Genomic DNA, 19291 nt, shown 5'->3' with positions numbered 1-19291 from the left:
GTCTATAACTTAGTCAATTTTGCAAGTATGGGCCAATGTTATCATGTCTTGGAACTTGTCAAGATTCAAGAAATGGCAATAAGAAATATGTAGAATTACAAGAAAGTGATGTCTCTACAAATGAAGTAGCTGCAGAGATGATGATTCCCCATAATTCTCATTGACTCACTGGTTCAGCAGTTCTAGGTTGTCTCAACCTGACATTGCGGATTCAGGTTGGAACATAATCCATTTTTTTTTTAATTCTATCATGAATTATGAATTGAGTGAATAGTGGAATTCTGATCGTTATTTGCGATTCAATCAGATTTAAAAAAATAAAAATAAAAAATATGATTTTTTTTTTCTTTTTCTAAAATTCCAAAAAATTTAATAAAAAAAAAGAAATCAACCATTTACAATCAAGTTGTCTATAAATAAAAGTAAAAAACTGATAGAAAAGAGAAGAAGAAAAAGGAGAAACACAAAATTTACCGGCAGCATAAGCTAAGAGCAGTGAAAGAAGAAAAACAAAATAAAGAACACGGAAAAAGTTCCGGGAACCAACTTTATTTTATTTTATTTTATTATATATATATTTTTTAAAAACGGTATTTTAAAATCAAAACTGTTTATGTTATTTTTATTTTATTATAAATAATTATTCAAGTTTCTCTTTCTTTTATTTTTTATACAAAATTATTTTAGTATTTTTTTATTTTATAGATTGAAAATTTATTCATATTATTTATTTTTATTTAAAAATATATCATATTTTATTTATTATATATCTTATAATAAGATTCGATTCACGGTTAAAAATTAAAAAACTATTCATCATTCTAATCTCAATTCTATAATCATGTTTATAAATAGTTTAATTGAAAACAAAAAAAACAATAGACAAAAACATTTTCTAAATTAGTCAGTAACCAAAGAAAAAAAAAACACGGATATAGGCAGAAACATTTGTATATTATTCAGAACAAATTAAAACACACAGAAATAGATAAAAATATTTTTAAATCACTCATTCACCAAGAACAATAAAAATAAATTAACAACAATAAAACTGTTACGAACATTTTTCAGACCTGTTTGATTCCATGAAAAAAAAAGTGAGATAATATCTATTATTTGAATTTAGGAATTAAAGAGATAATATATGTGAATAGTATTTTTCTCTGCAAAATGAAAATGTAGAGAAAAAGAAAATTATAATTTTTTTTAATATTAATAAATACTATTTTTTATTCATATAAGATGTGATTTATTTTTTAATTTTATAGTTTATGTTTAATATTTTAAAAAATTATTTGATGTTCGGTTTTTATTTATTTAATTTATTGTTGTATTTATATTAATATATTTTTTGAATAACTATTATGTTTATGATTATAATTTATTTGATTTGTTATGAATTTTTTTTTATTAATTATATTATACTATAGTTTTGTTGTTGTATTTTTTTCATTATTACATGGTTTTTAATATTAAAAAATAATATTTTATTTATTTATTTAAGATCATATTTATTTTTTAATTTTATAATACATGTTTAATATTTTAATAAATTACTTGAAATTATGTTTTTATTTAATTTATTTAATACATATTATTTTCTAATTATAATTTTTAAATTATAGCTATTTATATTTAATACATATTTATTTTTTTAATTATAATTTTTAAATCTATAAAATGTGAAAGTTGTTTATTTTTTTAAAAATAATTAATTCTATTATTAAATTTTGTTAATAAGCAAGAGTAAATTTATATTTTACACCTTTAAATTTTTTTTAAAATTCTCTCACCCATCACTTTGCCAGACTTTATAACCTTGCTTTCTTTATACTCCCTTTGCCAGACTTCATGACCTTAGTTTTTGTTGCTAGACTAGACCACTCTGACTAGAAATAGAAGACATACTCAAAATATAATTTTGCATTTGAAGATATTCTATACACTTTTGAATAAAGTATTAACAAACAATCTTGACATTGATAAATATTAATAATTTTTTTGATAAATAATAACAAACAATCTTAATAAATATCTATATTTAAACATAATATATATTTATCTAAATCAATAGCTTTATAAAATTTTAAAATCAAAATTTAAATTAAAGAATGAATGAAGAGTGAGGTGCTAATACAATCATCTAAACTCTTCTTCGGAAAATCTGTGTTTTAATGACAAAATTTACCACTCTAGATTACAAATAGCCATTTTCTTAAGTTACATTGATTTCTACACTGTAGATTTCTGCAAGTTTTGACATGTATGAAAGAGAAGCAACTAAGCCGAATCAGAGGTGATGCCATACCCTTCCATAGGTTCTAACCGCCACTCACTTCCATCATAATAGGAATTAGGCAAACCTAGCCAAAACTTAAAAGCCTCAGCAGCTCTTTTCCTCTCAGTTCTTCTGTCTTGTCTAGCCCTTGAAGCATGCTTACTAGTAAACATTCTTGAATGCATTTCCACGTAGATTCTAGTAAACTTGGTCTTGTTGGGAGCTATCCCATTCTCCTCCATACAAGCTACGATTTCCAAAGTCTTCCTAAAGAAAGCAGCCCTCACACAGATATCAGCTAGAGTATCCAAAAGCCCTCCATCTGGCTTCAATGGAGGAACAGAAGAATCAGACTTCTCCCCTTTCTTTCTCATCTCAAACCTCTCCTTCACTTCATTCCAAAGCAGAAGGGCCTCTCCGGGTTTCCTTGCAAGTGCAATTCCATTGGCTAAACTGCCATAAGTGCTCGCATCAGGGTGAAGTCCACTATCCTTCATCTTCTGAACCACTTTCTTTGCCTCCTCCACCAACCCCAACTTGCAATACCCTTCCACCAACATGTTCCACGCAATCAAATCCACCTTCACCCGAGGGTCATTGTCCATCTCATTAAACACCTTGTGAGCAAGCTTCGGTTGACCCGAGTACGCAAAAGCCTTCATCAAAGTAGTGTAACTAATCTTGGTGGGAGCTATTCCTCTTGCCCTCATCTCATTGAAGAAGGAAAGAGCCCCAGCACTGTCATCCACCAGTATACACCCATCAATGAGAATATTATAGGACACCACATCAGACTGAATCCCTGCATCATCAACCATCTCCTTAAGCAATTCCTTTGCCTTATTTATCTGCAGCTGTTTGCAGTATCCCTTGAGGAGAATATTGTAAGTTATCAAGTTCGCCGGCACACCAATCCTTGTCATCTCAGCAAGAACCTCCCGAGCACGGTCCATGGAACCTACCTTCACAAGAGCTGAAACCACAGTGGTGTAGGAAACATGGTCAGGGTGACTACCCTTATCATCCTGATGCCGCATAGCCTCAAGCATCCTCACCGTATCATTCACACGCCCTGCATTCATATAACCCTTCATTAGAGTGGTGTAAGTCCTAGTGTTTGGAGCATACCCTTTAGGCAACAAGGGTGGCTCAGCTTCATTGCCACTCTGATCCACCAAATTAGGAAGCAATTTCTCAAAAACACAATTCTCATCCTCATCATTATTACTATCATTATTACTATCGTAATCACTTTCATTTCCACTGGAATACTCTAAATTACTACACTCCCTAAGCACCCAACAAATATCCCTCCTTTGTTCCCTCATTGCCTGAACCAACTTCTCTGCAGTTTCCAAATCACCAAACTCAACATAAGCAGAAACAAGGGCCTGCAAAGTGGTCACACAAAAAGGAATCCCCAACTGAAGAATCCTCTCCAAAACAAACAAAAGCAAGTCCTTTCTACCAATCTTACAACACAGTTTAATCATAGTATTATAACTCAGCGCATCAGGCGCAACATCGAACTGTGGCATTTCATCAAACACCTGCAAGAACGCCTTTGCGTCGCCGAGGTTCGCGCATGCGTTGAGCACGGCGTTGATAGCCGTCGTGTCGGGGTGCGACGCAACAGCCATGTCTTTCTCTGGGAGCTTCCGGAGGCGGCGTGTGACGGAGCGAAAGAGCTTGATGGCCTCGACGGGGCCGTCGTCGGGGGCGGAGGAGAGGCGGGCGACGACGGCGGTCCACGCCTTGACATGGGGGAGGTAGCCGGAACGGATCATGGAGCGGAGGACGGAAGCGGCGTAGAGAGTGTGGCCAGACTTGGTGGCGGCGACGGCAAGGAGGCCGAGGCAGTTGGCGTCGAGGCGGTGGAGCTGGCGCTCATGGCGGAGGCGCGTTACAATGGACTGCGCGCGCGTGAGGGAGGAGAGAGTGTTCTGGTAAGATAGCTGAGAGACCAAGCGACTAAGACAGGTGGGGTTTGGGAGGTGCGTAGAGTGGGTATAGGCGTTCCAGGCTTCTTCGGTTTTTCGTTCACGCAAGAGCGAGAGAAGCTTCTGGTCGCGGGGTTCAGCGATGCTGATGGCGGCGGCGCGTTGAATGGGTGAGAGTGGTGATTGTAAGAGAAGGGCGTTCATGGCTGCAGCTCCTCCATTTGAGACATGCGAGGATAAGGAAAGAGAATAATAATAATAATAATAAAATAAAATGATAAATGGATTTGCAGTTAACTACGTTTTGAGTGTTCCCTTCACATGCTTCTCTTCCACATGCCACACTATCCCAACTTCATTATTACAATTTTAGTTCTAAAAAATATCACACTTCTCTATAAAACCCAAATTAAAAAATATTTTTTTTATAAAATCCCAGCTCTTAATATTAAAAGAAATTTAAAAATGACTTTAAGACATAAAAATATCAATTTAAGAAAAAAATATGAAAAAATTCAAATATTTTAGTAATTGAAATTTTAGAGTTTTATATTGAGCTTTTAATTGAGTTTCATTTTTTTTTTTGCTTTTTGTCTTTTGAGTGAAGGTTCAAAAAGACTTAGCTTTCAAATTTATCATTTTTTTACAGGAAAGTTGTCATTTTGAGTGGAGATAATCGTTACCCTAATGATTAAAAACACAATATTGATACCACTTAACTTTCAAAGTGGCTTAATATAAATGATTAAGGTTCATATATATATATATATAAATAGATATAACAGTAAGGTTCTTATATATACAAATATACACCTCTATCAAGCAAACGACCCTTCATTCTGTACATTTGATACTATAGTCCATCAAATAAAAGCTGAGCATGGTAAGCACACCCTCAATAATTGCAGTCAGTGAAAACAGTTTATTCATTTCCAAGTACTGCCACTATCCTATCAATTCTATCTTCATAACTCAAATACCGACCAGTGAAGAGAGTTGAATCATGAAAGATGGAAAGATTCTTGACCTTCTGTTATGGCATATAACAACTTCTCTTTCATTCTTTCCTGAAATTCAACAGAGTGACAAATAATAGTTAGGCTCAAAAGAAACCAGTTTCTAAAACATTACAAGTGCTTTTACTGATGCAATATTGAAATAGTATAAACTAGTAAGTTACTTTTGATGAATAGGGAGGTAGCTTGAGATAATTAACACAAGTCATCACGCTTGGTAGGACTGTATCTTCCTGCTCGCTACAATGCTGTTAAAGATTCACAATATAAGTAGATAACACAAAATATGTTGTTACCAAGTATCAAATGCTACACTGAAAGTATATAAAGTGTGCAATCTATAACCTTTCTGACAACAGTTAACATCGGAGTGAGAGATGCCAACCCTCCTGGTGGTAGTCGAGGTGCCCCAGTCACAAACTGTAGAAATGCTCGTCTTTGTTCATGACCAAACTCTCTGATAATCTCCAAAAACTGAGTCCATAGCAGTAGATTCATAATAAGTGTATGAGATCCAGGTTAAAAAAACAAACAAAGTATGTTTTAGTGTGATGATATCAAAAGTATCTAAATGTATGTTAATGCTTACATTAACAATGAGAGGACTGCTAGCAGTGTAGCCATGATCAAACATAATGTAATCTTCAAGGTTGTTCATCTGTTTTAACGAGGCATTATTGTTAATAATTGTTATTCTTCTCTTGTCGAGAAGAAAATAACATATTTACAAATCAGTTAAATCAATAAAAGTGCACTCACAGTCCAAGAATCAGACTCTCCACAGAACATACTCTCAAGTTCTTCTTCATTGAAAATCCGAATATGTTCAATGGAAAAAACCTAAAATAGAAAACAAGTAAAAAAAATCAGAATCTCAATGAAAATATAGAAGAAAATCATGAGGATTGTTGTAAATAGTAAATTCATTATACAGCTATTGATCTTGAAATCATACAATGAAAACACCGATAAGAAATGACATACTAGAAAAGGGTCAAGACACAAAACTTAGTTCTGATGATTTATGAAACTGAGAAATCACTTGTAAGCAGTCTAATGGTCCAAATATTTTCATTAATTACCTAGTTTCATGAGTCATGACCATCAGAAGTCTCTCACTCAACATCCAAGATTTTAATTTTAAGACTCCATTATATCACATCAACGTGTTTTAGAAGAAATTTCTTTTAAGACCCTTACTAAAGTTGTTGTTTTGGAAATTCTCTTTAAATTGATTTAGAGAAATCTTAAAACCAGAACAGACACACGAAGGAACTTAGTGAATAGGTTTTTTAGCTGAAGCTTTCATGTACTTTCTAAATAACATAAATAGGCATCTGAAAATTATCAATCTTTTGATCAAACAAACTACTGTGCAATTATTAAGACAAAGTGAGAGACCTGGTTAAATCCAGATTCAAAAGCTTCCATTTGTCTTGAAATTCCAGACCTCACAGTTGCATCGACAATAAGTGAAACATAATTCTCTAGGTTTCTCATATTTACCTACAAAAAAAGATGAATATGTAAAGTTTATATTCAGCCATTGAAAGAGTGATTAAACTGAAAATTGAATGACAAAAATAACAAGTAACGACTTACCACTGAATGATCAGTCCCTGAAGCAAGCACAATATCAGGATACCCTGGAAGAGTAAAATCTAGAAAAAGATCTTCAATTCTCTCATCTCGAAAGCTTACAATATCAGAATTTCCTCCACTGATAGATTCTATATATTTTTTCCTCATTACTAGCGCCTGAAACTCTTGCAGCACCATATAAAGCTCAGGATCAAATGATTGTATGTCGTATATAGAGAGTTCCTAAACATACATGATGGCAAACAGAGAAATTCAGTCAGTAATTATGACCACCATTATAAATCTTAAACAATGTTACTGGGTTGTGCATATATGAATTTGATTAATTGCACCAATAATTGATTACCTTTCCAAGAATAAGTTTATAAAAAACTTTAGAGAAGTGGAAATCTAAGATCCTTCCATCATGAAGTGCTTTAGCAAAAACTTGGCCAAGAAGGAAAAATTTCTTTGTTACTTCAGAGAACTTTATGCCACCAGATGTATCTTGCATTGACGACCATGGTCGTGGAAAGAGACCGCAGAAAGAACGGATTCTAGTTTCTCCAGCCTGCAAGTTTGCCTCTTCTCTCCACATGCCCAAGCCGGGTTTCTGGAACTCATGACACACCAAGGTATAAAATTCCAAAGTTGGTCCAAGACCAGTGCCCACTTCTTCATAATATTCCACAACAAGAACAACTTTGTTATTAGCATGCAGCTCCATCATTTGTTCTGCAGATTCCAAAATTCGGTTGCGATGAACTAAAAATTTCTTTCTTGGCAATTCGGCAGGGCCACTAAATGCTTCCAATTTGAAGTACTTGCATCTTGCCTCAAAACTAAATAAGAAAGGACATGAAGCCATTAATTGACTACACCACAATGGCATAGCACCTACGGAGACTACCAAAGAGTCCCTCATCTGCTGTTCTAGCTTCTCACTCAACTTAGTGTTTACAAACTCATTTTGTGGGATTGAAGGAACTGTTATTTTTAGGCTATCCAGGTCTCCAACTTTTCCTTTGGCAAAAGCATGAATTCTTTCTCGAGAGATAAGGTGAAATATAACCCTGTTCATGCTTTCCAAACTTTTAAGAAGAAACAAAATATCATAAATTGGACTTGGTTTCTCCAAATCAGAAACAAGTTCACAAGAGAGCAAATCTGAGAAAAAAGGAGTTTGCTGATAATATGCTAAAACTTTAAAATCAGAGGAGGAATCCTGAGGTGAAGAATGACATTCTGGAGGTATTATGTCCTCAGATTCTATAGCCCTTCTATAGATTATTTTATACACTTTACTCCACAGTTTTAAACTAGAAAAAGAATCATTTTGTCTTATTGCATGCCGAAGAATTTCCTGATATAAAGTAGATTTATGATCCATACTTTGTCCTTCAAAGTAAAATACAAGCTTTTGAGAACCTTCATCACATTTTTCTAGTTCTTGGTTTGGCTCTGCATTCATCTGCAGTTCTTCAACATGACTCTGATAGAAAAAACACAAAAAATGTTAAAATACATACATTCCAAAGTAAAAACTTATATTTGTTATCAATATATATAACATAAAAATTAATAGAATTAGTAAAAGATATTTTTCAAACGAGATACAATAATGACAACACAGGTACAAGTTTAATAAAAGAATACCGCAAAAAAAAGTATTAATATCACAAGAAAGTAATGAAAATATTAATATCACAATAAAATAATGGTAAATTATAATCAGTAATAAAAAAACAAATAATCTTGACTGAATAAAAAAGTTAAAAACTGTAAAATGATAATTTAGAAAATAGATCAATCTTAAAGGCCAAGAACAATAATGTAGAGGGAAAAACTTAGTTTCATACAAATAACAAGAAATAGACAGCAAATAGTTCTATAAATCAATAAGCACAGTTACCGGTAAATAAAGCTGAGGACTTCTAAGTTGCCACTGTTCATAGATGGATGATGATCCAGCATACTCTGTGCATTTTGAACTGACCATTGGCCATAAATATCCTTCAATAGAATGCAGAGAAGAAAAAGGGTCAACAGTAAGAAACTCCTCAGTGTACTCATTTGGGAAAGTCTCTCCTTTCCCCTTGACAAAACATACTTTCAGACAAGGGTAAGTAATGGGACGTCGTTTAGGAACAATGACAAATGAATCTCTCAGTTTTAATCCACTGCTCAAAATAACAGGGAAAGCTTCTAATGAAACCAGTGCAGTCTGCAAGTTCCTGATTAACACAGAAATAGTTGTTTCACCGGAGAAAGGCAGAGAACCAAACAAGCATACACTAGCCAAAGTCTCAAAACGTTTTTCTATGACGCCATTATCATTAAAATCATCCTGCATTTCGTTATTGTTCCTCATATACTGACCCTGAGATAAATAATCAGCAAGTGACTTCAAGACTCCACTTTCAATAAATTCAAAAGTAGAAACTTGTTCCTTTCCAGTAAACTTATCCATAATTTGAAACAATATACTCTTGGTTTTTCCTTCTTCTTCATGTACAGAAAGAACACCAGTAAACATGCTTAACAAATCATTAGATAGTGCTCTGAGATTCTGTAAAATATTAGTATGAGAATCACATAATTCCGGAACTAAATATGTTGTTTTTATATGCTTTGCTAGATTATAAACGGAGTGTTTATCAAGCTTGCAATTTCTGATTTCTGATGATGAAGAAGATTGACCACTTGAAAAAGCATAACACAAGCACTTCAGGGCCTGTCTTGAGGCAGATTTTTGACTAGAATCCAGCTGAATGCTACTAAACACCGGGCACATCAATTTTGAAGTTCTTTTTTCCTGCGTTAGTAGTGCATCAATAGAAAAAAAGACACCTTCCTTTAAAAATAACATTGAGAAATTATCTGGACACTTTTGAAGGATAATCTCAGCAATTTGTAATGCCAAGATTAACATGTGCTGATCCTTCTGAGTGAATACTCCAGCCAAAAAACTGTCATGTTAACCAGATAAAGTGAGCATTAACATGTTTAACAAAATACATTTGATAATGCAAAACTAAATATAAAAAGGTATGTTTCACCTTGAAATATTGACATTTTTTAGCAATTCAACATGCACAGATTTGCTCAAACGAACTATCTTGTACATAATAGATAAACATCCATGGCAAATATGTACACTCACACCACTATAGAACACCTGTAAGAAGATGAAAGTATTGAAATGTTGTAGAGAAATGAAAGAACATTTAGTTAATGACAATAAAATATTCCAACCTTGATTAACATGGGAAACACATCCATTCCAAGCCTTTGCAGAAGATCTGAATGATTATCTAGGAAGGATTCTTTATCTAGCACCAGTTGATCATTTTCATCTTTTGCCGAATCAGGGAGAAGCTCATTTAGCAGATGGAGTACTTCATATACCTAATATCAGCGAACAATATGACACATTTCACACAGCTTATTTACAATAATTTCTCAAATCACACATCCATAATCCCAGTAAAAGAGAAAAACATTTTCATGTTTTTTCTGAATGACACTACTGAATAAATATACAGAACAGATTTCAACAAATGTAACTAGAACAGTAAGTTTAACTCATCACAAGCAATTAGGTGTAGAGAAAAAAAATATAAGCTTGTTTCAAGTTTTTTTTAAAAAATTCTTTTTTATGGAATGATTAAGGTCTCCCATTAATAATAAGTTTTAAAAAATTGTAGTAATTGTTTAAATTATTAAAGAAAAAATGGTTTTTTATTTTCTTTAATCACAAATAAACATATTAATCAACAATTTAAACATACAAACTTTTTTATTACCAATCAACATATTAATCACAAATAAACATTTAAATATTTTCAACTTGAAATAGAATATTAATCAAACAATACTGCTGCAATCTCAAACTTAAGCTAAATACCCAATAGCCGTTTCCACCAATCTGTTGTGATCTTGATACTTCATTTGTGAGATCAAATGTGCATAATATATCTTTCAATATCCTGCTTATATTGAGTTCATATAAAGTCTTGAAGGCTGCAAGTGATCCAGATGAAAGTTTGACCAGTAATCCTACCAATCCCTGACAAACAAAATAACATATTTACATCAACTATAGACCTCACAAAACCAGATGGAAAGATTTAAAATATGAATCACAGATAAAAAATTGCTTACATTGTAAGTTAATTGAGATAGGGTTGTCTGACCATTTGAACTTAAAAGAAGTGTAACCTGCCGAATCAATCCGTGATTATAAAGCTCTTCCATCAATTCTGAAGACTGATGAACATTATCCACAATTTTAATGAAACAGACAGCAACTTTCTCAACAAGCTGCAAAAGCACATTTATATTTCGATAAACATTACAAAAGCAAAGATGAAACCATAACATAATGAAAAATACAAATCTACATTACAATCATCTTATAATCCATTGACTGGTACCTGATGACCCTCATGCCCAAAAAACTGGCATAATTTAGGGACAGCCTTCATGAAAGGTGAAAGACTATCAATATCAGAAGGAAGCCTCTTGCACATGTTCACCATAGTAGAAAGAGCCATTCTCTAATAAAGGTGGAAGAATACATAAAACATTAAAGAACAAATTCACTTATAAAACTTAAAATGATATAATAGTAGTCTTTAATGATAACAAGAAAAGAAAAAATAGTCATTACTCACATACATACATGTAGATGTCACCCTGTTAAGTTAAAGTCTTACCTTCATGTTTGTTGAGAAGAAGTCAATGTAGTTGAGAACAGCCTTAACTGCTCCAGCCTTTAAGCAAACAAGTGGATGCCATCGAGATATTTTTTCCAATACTTTGAGACTCTTCATAATATCAACATCAATAAGTTATATCTCTTTCTTTCTAAAAAGCATAAATCATATATAATCTTAACTCAATAACAAGTAAGCAACAATTACCTGTTCAGCAACATCTAGATACTCAATAGCAAATAGCCTTTGACATAATGTAGGAACAACATTATGTTCAACAAAAAATTCTACTGATAGAGGATACACTTCACATACATGGGTAATGGCCCTTAAGGAAAACAACATTATATCTGGGTTACTCTCATTCTTTGAATACTCTACTAGTAGTGGAGATAACAAGTTTAAGAGTTCTGAGATTGAATATTCTGAGCAAAATGGCAGAACTCTACAAAGTTCCATTAGCAAAGCTAATTGAGAAGAGGGTTCAGTCTCTTTCCTCAAGCTTTGCATAACATTTTCAATTTTCTCATACAACTTGTTATCGTACTGCTCCATATCATCGTCATACTGCTCCATATCATCAGATTCCCAATCTTCATCACCTGATGGAAAATGTAACATCACATGTAAACAACATTATAGTACATGATCACTTGATAATTATAAAAAGGATTAAATCATAACCTGATTCCATGAGGGTCACTCTGCAGAGAAAACAAAAATCCTAATTCCACTTCACTGTTTATTCTATTTAGTTTATGAGAAAACTGTTTCTGAGAGTAGGGCAATTTGTTTAACAAGAAGATTACAAATTTATACTCTCAGAGAAACATGTAGATACTTTTGAATAAGTTGTTTGACTCAATCCAACTACAATTTTATTATAATCTCATTTAAATATTTAATGGTTAATCATATAAAATGTAATATTTTGTAATTGTTGATGCATATGATCTCCAATAAATCTATCAATTCTCTATTTCAATTATATTTACATTAAATTAAAAATGTCACTTATGTGATTTCAATACATTTATTATTTTTTCATCCAACTTTTAATATTTTTTATGTTTTTAATTCATAAATATACTATTATATTTAATTATAGTAAAAAAGATTTACATCTGCATATTTTTATTAAGTTCATCAATTAAATAATATATCTTCAATTATTATTTTTTTATAATTATAGTAACTTCTTATTATCATGATTTATAATTTGTTATTTACCTCTTATATACTGTAAAATTAAATTTGGTCAGTACATAGGTGTGTTATGTGACATTACCACTTAATGAAAAAAATATGTGACATTATCATATTTATTTATTTCAACTTAAATTTTTCATTCATGTTTTTTTAATAAAAATATATTATTATATTTAATTATAGTAATAAATGTTAATTATAAGTATATAATTTAAGTAAATTAATAAAAAAATAAATGAAAATTATTTTATGATTATAATGATTTATTCTTATATTATTTGTAAAAATGATCAATATTACCTCAAATACTAATTGATCACGGGTTAATAAATCAATAATAATCATTATTTTATTTTATATTGTTTGTTTCCACATCGTAACTTATCACTGTATATTGTGGATATCAGTATTATTTCGTATTCCATATATATTAATATTGCGAAAATTTTGTTTCAATTACTGAGACAAAACGGTCACCTCCATAAACTTACTACATTTTATCTCAATTTCTATATATTAAATCAGCACACTCTATTTTAATTAGGTAAACATATTAACAAATATATAATTTAAATCTTAATATAACTCAAAATAGAAACTTTCCATTATTATTATTATTATTAAAAGTTTGTTGTGTTCTCTTTATTATAGATATTATAACTTATAATAATTATAATTTTATTGAATTACTACAGATATATGATATAAATTTATAAATATTATTATAAATTTTAATATATATATAAATAAAAATATTAATTTAAAGCATAATAATCTTATAATGTTGTAATGATAAAATTTTTTCTTAAATAGAATATCAAACAATTATTAGTGTTCATTAATGTTCATAGATCTATTGAACTTACTTACTATCTTTGTTTATTAAAGTATGATAATAATTGAGTATATTTTTTCTCTAAAAGATAAATTATATATATTAAACTGTAAACATTGTTATATATATAAATAAATTATTTAATTATTTTGAAATAAAAATAAATTATTCAATTATTTATTTTATTAAATAAATAAATAAATTATTATTTTATTAAAAAATGAATAATCTATTCTTTTTAATGTTATTGTATCTAATTTTGTTATTGTGTAGCCTTTTTTTTTTGAAATATTATTTGAATTTTAAAAAGTTGTTAGTTAAAGGGGTAAAATGGTGAGAAATTAGTTTCTTTGGTTTTTTTTTTCAAAATTTTTTTTTTTCTAAGTATTTTAAATTCAAATTTTCAGTTTAAAATAAATAATTGTCAAATTTATTATATTTTAATATTATAAAGATTAAATTTTAAAACAAAATGTGTAAAAAAACAGAATCTCATTATTTATATATATATATATATATATATATATAATTCAAATTCACGACAGATTAAAGTTAAAAAGTTGCAAGAAAAATCTTGCATAATTTCTGTTTTGTTGTTACTTTTCATTCTCATGATTTTCTCTCTGCATATAGTTAATTTTAATAAAAGTATAACTCTAAATAAAAACATAAACTATATATTTCCGTTAGTCTTTTATTTATATATATATATATATATATATATATAATTCAAATTCACCATAGATTAAAGTTAAAAAGTTACAAAAAAAATCTTGCATAATTTCTGTTTTATTGTTACTTCTCATTCTCATGATTTTCTCTTCATAAATAGTTAATTTTTAATAAAAGTATAACTAGAATTAATAATACTAAATTAACATCATCAAATAAAAAATAATTTTAGAGACTAAAATAATTTGTTATTATTTAATTAAATTAGAGATTATTTTCTAAACTAAACAAATTATTGGTATTTAAAGTAGTTTCTATTATTAATAAAAATTTATAAAATAATTTTTAAATTGATATTTAACCATTAGTTACCAAGGTTTTAGTTACTTACTACTTTATATTCTAAATTAGTCTTTTTGAAACACTAATTTAAAATCTAAAATATTTGTCGCTAAAACTTAGGTAGCTAATTTAGATACAAATTTAGAAACTATTTTATAAAGTTTTATTAATAATAGAAACCACTTTAAATATAAATAATTTTTAAGTCTCTAAACTAGTATCTAATTTAGTTAATATAGTGACTAATTATTTTTGTCTCTAATTTTTATTACTATTTAATGATTTTCTTGTAGTGATATATATATATATATATATTATAAAATTCAAATTGATGACATATATATTTTAAGGAAATTAATCAATAATATTAAATTTTAAATAAAAATTATTTTATAATTATAGTTATTATTATCACTTGTAGAAATTTTTTGATTTGAGATCAATGTATATTTATAGACTTTTTGAATCCCATGAGTAAAAGTTATAATAACTAAAACATAATTAAGATAAACAAAAGATAAAGTTGATTATGAATATTTGTACTTTGGTACCATATGTATACTTGGTTATAATTATATCTTCGAGTATTTTATAGTGCATAAGTTTTCCAAGTTCGAAATTTGTATATGAGGTGCATGTGGACCGATTTTTTGGATAAACAAGTTCTATTGTTTCGATCAATTATAACAGATGACTTTTTGATATATTTATTTTTCAGTTGTTTATCTACATCAAATATCTTTGATACAATGTTTAGTAATCTATTTTGAACGACTTTAGTTAAATACATAGAATATCTTTGATCTGATGTTTAGTCATTTACTTTGAACCACTGCATCAAATGTCTTTGATTCGATGTTTTAATCATTTACTTTAAATAACTCTTATATATATATATTAAATAACTTCGATATGATATTTTTAATCATTCACTTTGGTTGACTTAATTATATATATTTACTTTCTTCTTAGAACTGCTAGGAATCCTAATACTCATTTCTTTACAAATTCTCTCCTCCATTTCTTCACAAATCAGCAAATACAAACAACTGACTAACTCTCCTTTTTGTACCTGTGAACAGTATTTAAATAAAAACAAACACATTATAAATGATTTACCTTTACATCATTAGATAATCTTTTATACTAGACATCTATAATCATGAGACGATCTATCCTACATAGAGCATGTTAAACACATTTTGTTATGATACAATACTAATATTATTTCTCATAATAAAAAAGAGAGTGATTGTTAAACTCAAATGACCTATCATTAGAAAATATGATTTAATGATCTTATCTCAATCATCTAATCTAAGATAATTCAGTCTTCATAAACAAATGCAATATAAATAATACATGGTTTTGATTATAGAAAGTATTGTCTAGTTTGGTAATGTAGTGTTTGTACTTTAAGGATGTTAATCATGAAAAATTGCAAAACCTTCATTTGATAAGAAGCTTAAATGTTTCCTAGTAATTTTTCCATATAAGATTTAAGAGGATGTTTTTCAAAAACTCGTATAATAGAAGTCAAAAGACTTCAGACAAAACTCAATAAAAAAAAGGCACAAAATCAATTTGAATTTGTTAGACCGTTTTAAAAAGTCATCAACATGTCACAAATCCTTAAAAAGGTTTTGACACAATCGATCAATTTCATATTATATGCTAAAAATGATGTTGTTAGTATAAGAAAAGGATTTTCAAAACTATGACATAGAATATAATATTTGCACAAAACTGATAATAATCTTATTTAACATGCCTATAAATAAAAGGTTCACCATGCAAAATTAACTAGCAATCCTCCTGAGAATATCAATGTGTTTTGCATGTGCTACTACCCCAAGTTTTTAAATACTAGATCATAGAACATCTTATAGATAATATGGAGAATGTTTTGTATTTGCAAAACCTTCACTTTGTGAAACTATCTCTCGTCAAGGAGAATTTACTTGTATATCCTCCACTACTACTAGAAAATCATTAAATAGAAATAAATTTTAGAGACAAAAAAATAATTAGTTATATTGACTAAATTAGATACTCCTTTATATACTAAAAAAATTATTGGTATCTAAATTAATTTCTATTATTGATAAATAGTTTCTAAATTGGCATATAATTAACTACATATGTTCTAATTACCAATCATTTAGATTCTAAAGTTTGTATCTAAGATATACCAATATATAAACTAATTATCAACAATAGAAACTAATTTAGATACTAATAATTTTTGTAGTCTCTAAAATAATATCTAATTTAGTCAATATAAAACTAATTATTATTTTTTTGTCTCTAAAATTGATTTCTATTTAATGATTTTCTTGTAGTCCTCTCTCTAGATAGTCATCCTTGTATCTTAAAAAATTATTTAATTATAGTTAAAAGTGACAATTAGAACATACATGAGAAATCCTTAAGTGGTAAATAAAAAAAATATTTGTATTCTTTATCTTATGGAGAGATAAAAGGAAAGTCAAAAATGACATCAAGAATACTTGTAATCATTATTTGATTAGTGGGATCATTTCATAGTTTGTAAAAGAGAACTAAATGTAACCTAGTATTAGGTTGAACCAATATAAAAATTAAGTTTATTTGCTTCATCTATTATGCATGTACTATTTTTTTACTATCTTTCACAAATTGTAAAACTTATTGCTCACTTCCTCCCCATTCGCCTCATTCTTTTCTATCTCTCCACCATGTAAGTAGTCATCTCTTTCTCTAAATATGTGTCTAACTTCTCTCTAATTTCATTCCTCCAAACCTTATATCTTTCACAAATTGATCACCTTGCAATGGTTGGGAAGCTAAGGACTGTTTTCAAATTATCATTTTTTCAATCAAAGCAAGTTCTTGTTTGTTCTAAAGATTTTTATTTTCTTACTTTTCTTTTGAATTTGTCACCAATCTCGGTGGTGTTAGTTGAGAAAAGTGATCCTCTTAATTTGTTTAAGTTATACTCAAATTTTTCTATGTTTAGATAGTTTGATCTAGATCTCTAGATTTTGAGTAGTTTTCATGCTTGAGTTGAAAGTTATTTTGGAGTAAGGAATTATAGGCCAGGGAAGTTATTTATATTTTCTATAGAACCTTAAGATAGATGATCTGGATGTAAACGCGACTTGGTCAGAATATCTTGACTTTTATGCAGGGATCATGTTTTGGTTTGAAAATAATTTAGATGTTTGAAATTACGTGAGAATATTATTTGAGTTTGTTGTTAATAAATTATTGTTTTATAATGCTTTGAATTTGATACTCTTGTTGAGATGTTGATATAGTGGCTACATTATGCATGTTAAAGTATAAAATTTCTTAAATCAAGTTTTGAATATGGTTTAGTTGAGTATAGTTAGTTTCCTATAGTTTTTCATATATTAGTTTATGAGTTTGGTCTAAATGGAAATATATATTGAATTAGAATAATCAAGGTTGAATTATAAATGAGTGAAGGATGGTGTTTCAACAAATTATGGTTGTATTGGTCATTTTAAGTTTGTTTGAAAAGTTGTGTTGGTTAAAGTGATTTTTGAATATACAATTTTTGAAAATAATTTTGGTTCTGTTGCATGAAGCTTATTCTCTAATATTTTCTCTCTAGCAAAAATAGAGTAAAAATTCAACCTTTGCTATTGGTCGTATTCTCGCTCAAGCGAATGATTTTTTACTCAAGTCAAAATTGAAAATATAATTGAAACTCAACCTTTATTCTGAACTAGATTTTCACTCAAGCTAGTTTCACCCAAGCTAAATTTTTTTTCTTTTTGTCTCTTTATGGATTGAATGTGAATGTTTAATATAAATGTAAAATTAATATTAATTTTTATATTTAATTGATTTGTGGTTTTGTTTAAATGAGTTATGTTGTATGAGAATAACTGTTGATAATTATTATAATTGTATGAATTTGGGTCACAAATATGGGATGATATGTGAACCACTGTTTGAGTTGTGTATTGAGTAAAGATATAAATGTTATAACAAAAATCTTTTTTCACTAATAGTCTAAGTCACATAAACTAAGATATGAGAATATGAGAGAGAAAGAGTTTCTTGCATACCGTGATATATGTAGACGTGTGACTTAGGTTGTAATGAACTTATAATCTATTACTCTTTAGGTTGCTTGTTAATCTAAGTGTTATATTAAATCAAATGTTAGTATTTGGTAGGACATATTTACAAATCTTCCAAAAGTCATAAATTGATATTCATTTTATTGAATATTCTTTAATGTATAGATACATGTGTGATCTATATTTCATTTGTATGTTTGTGTTTGATGAAAATGAATTGTTTGTAAATTTCTAATTAAAATATTTATGTGTTATTTGTGCAGTATTGTGTACATGAGCAAGACAAAAGTACAAGAGCAATATCAAAAACAATTATGAGATCTATTTAAACTTTTTTTTGTATTAATTTGTATTTATGTATATTTTGTTATTATGAAGTTATATTTTAAAACGAATGTTTTGTATATGTCTTACATTGGGTTTTCATTAGGTTTATAATGAAATAATGAAATACACAAGTTTTGTGAGGATATTATACAAATATTTATCTTTATTATTTTCTTCATATTTCAATCCCTAAATCCTTCTATTGCAAGTTTAAATTTTTCCAAGTGTATAAATGAAATTATTTTCTTTTGAATTAACATTTTTGTTTACTTTTAAGGA

At 29.0% G+C, this 19291-nt stretch overlaps 2 protein-coding genes across 3 annotated transcripts; both read right to left on the bottom strand.

Annotated features, from left to right (window-relative positions):
• Window positions 1–2151: 2151 nt before the first annotated feature.
• HCF152 (Tetratricopeptide repeat (TPR)-like superfamily protein) lies at window positions 2152–4584 on the bottom strand. 2 transcript variants are annotated; one of them, XM_090305259.1, is made up of 2 exons: window positions 3829–4014; window positions 2152–3350 (listed from the first exon to the last, which is right to left on the bottom strand). In XM_090305259.1, exons 1-2 carry the CDS (start codon window positions 3863–3865, stop codon window positions 2281–2283), a joined length of 1107 nt encoding a protein of 368 aa, XP_090161385.1. In that variant the 5' UTR covers window positions 3866–4014; the 3' UTR covers window positions 2152–2280. The 2 variants fall into 2 exon arrangements, with proteins under 2 accessions (XP_090161385.1, XP_068492522.1); XM_068636421.2 differs by having other exon boundaries at window positions 2152–4584.
• Window positions 4585–4925: 341 nt separating this feature from the next.
• Window positions 4926–12319, bottom strand: LOC137829584 (E3 ubiquitin-protein ligase UPL4). Its single transcript, XM_068636420.2, has 17 exons — window positions 12218–12319; window positions 11741–12135; window positions 11534–11644; window positions 11252–11374; window positions 10980–11138; window positions 10723–10884; window positions 10071–10223; window positions 9875–9993; window positions 8728–9784; window positions 7183–8307; window positions 6837–7058; window positions 6636–6740; window positions 5994–6074; window positions 5824–5892; window positions 5580–5708; window positions 5399–5482; window positions 4926–5285 (listed from the first exon to the last, which is right to left on the bottom strand). Exons 1-17 carry the CDS (start codon window positions 12225–12227, stop codon window positions 5220–5222), a joined length of 4170 nt encoding a protein of 1389 aa, XP_068492521.2. The 5' UTR covers window positions 12228–12319; the 3' UTR covers window positions 4926–5219.
• Between the last annotated feature and the right edge of the window lie 6972 nt (window positions 12320–19291).

Source organism: Phaseolus vulgaris, chromosome 7, assembly GCF_051622355.1.
Source record: "Phaseolus vulgaris cultivar YP4 chromosome 7, ASM5162235v1, whole genome shotgun sequence".
Lineage (NCBI taxonomy): Eukaryota > Viridiplantae > Streptophyta > Magnoliopsida > Fabales > Fabaceae > Phaseolus > Phaseolus vulgaris.
The sequence above is the reverse complement of the archived record's forward strand: the minus strand, read 5'-3'. Positions and strand labels throughout refer to the sequence as shown.

Bases quoted from the DNA above. Each gene is read 5' to 3' on its own strand.
- HCF152 (XM_068636421.2), bottom strand. From the start codon at position 4,422: ATGAACGCCCTTCTCTTACAATCACCACTCTCACCCATTCAACGCGCC.
- LOC137829584 (XM_068636420.2), bottom strand. The intron at 11,139-11,251 runs GTACCAGTCAAT...GTGCTTTTGCAG, and splicing joins TTGGGCATGAGGGTCATCAG to CTTGTTGAGAAAGTTGCTGT. The intron at 10,224-10,722 runs GTATTTAGCTTA...CGCTGATATTAG, and splicing joins TTGGTGGAAACGGCTATTGG to GTATATGAAGTACTCCATCT.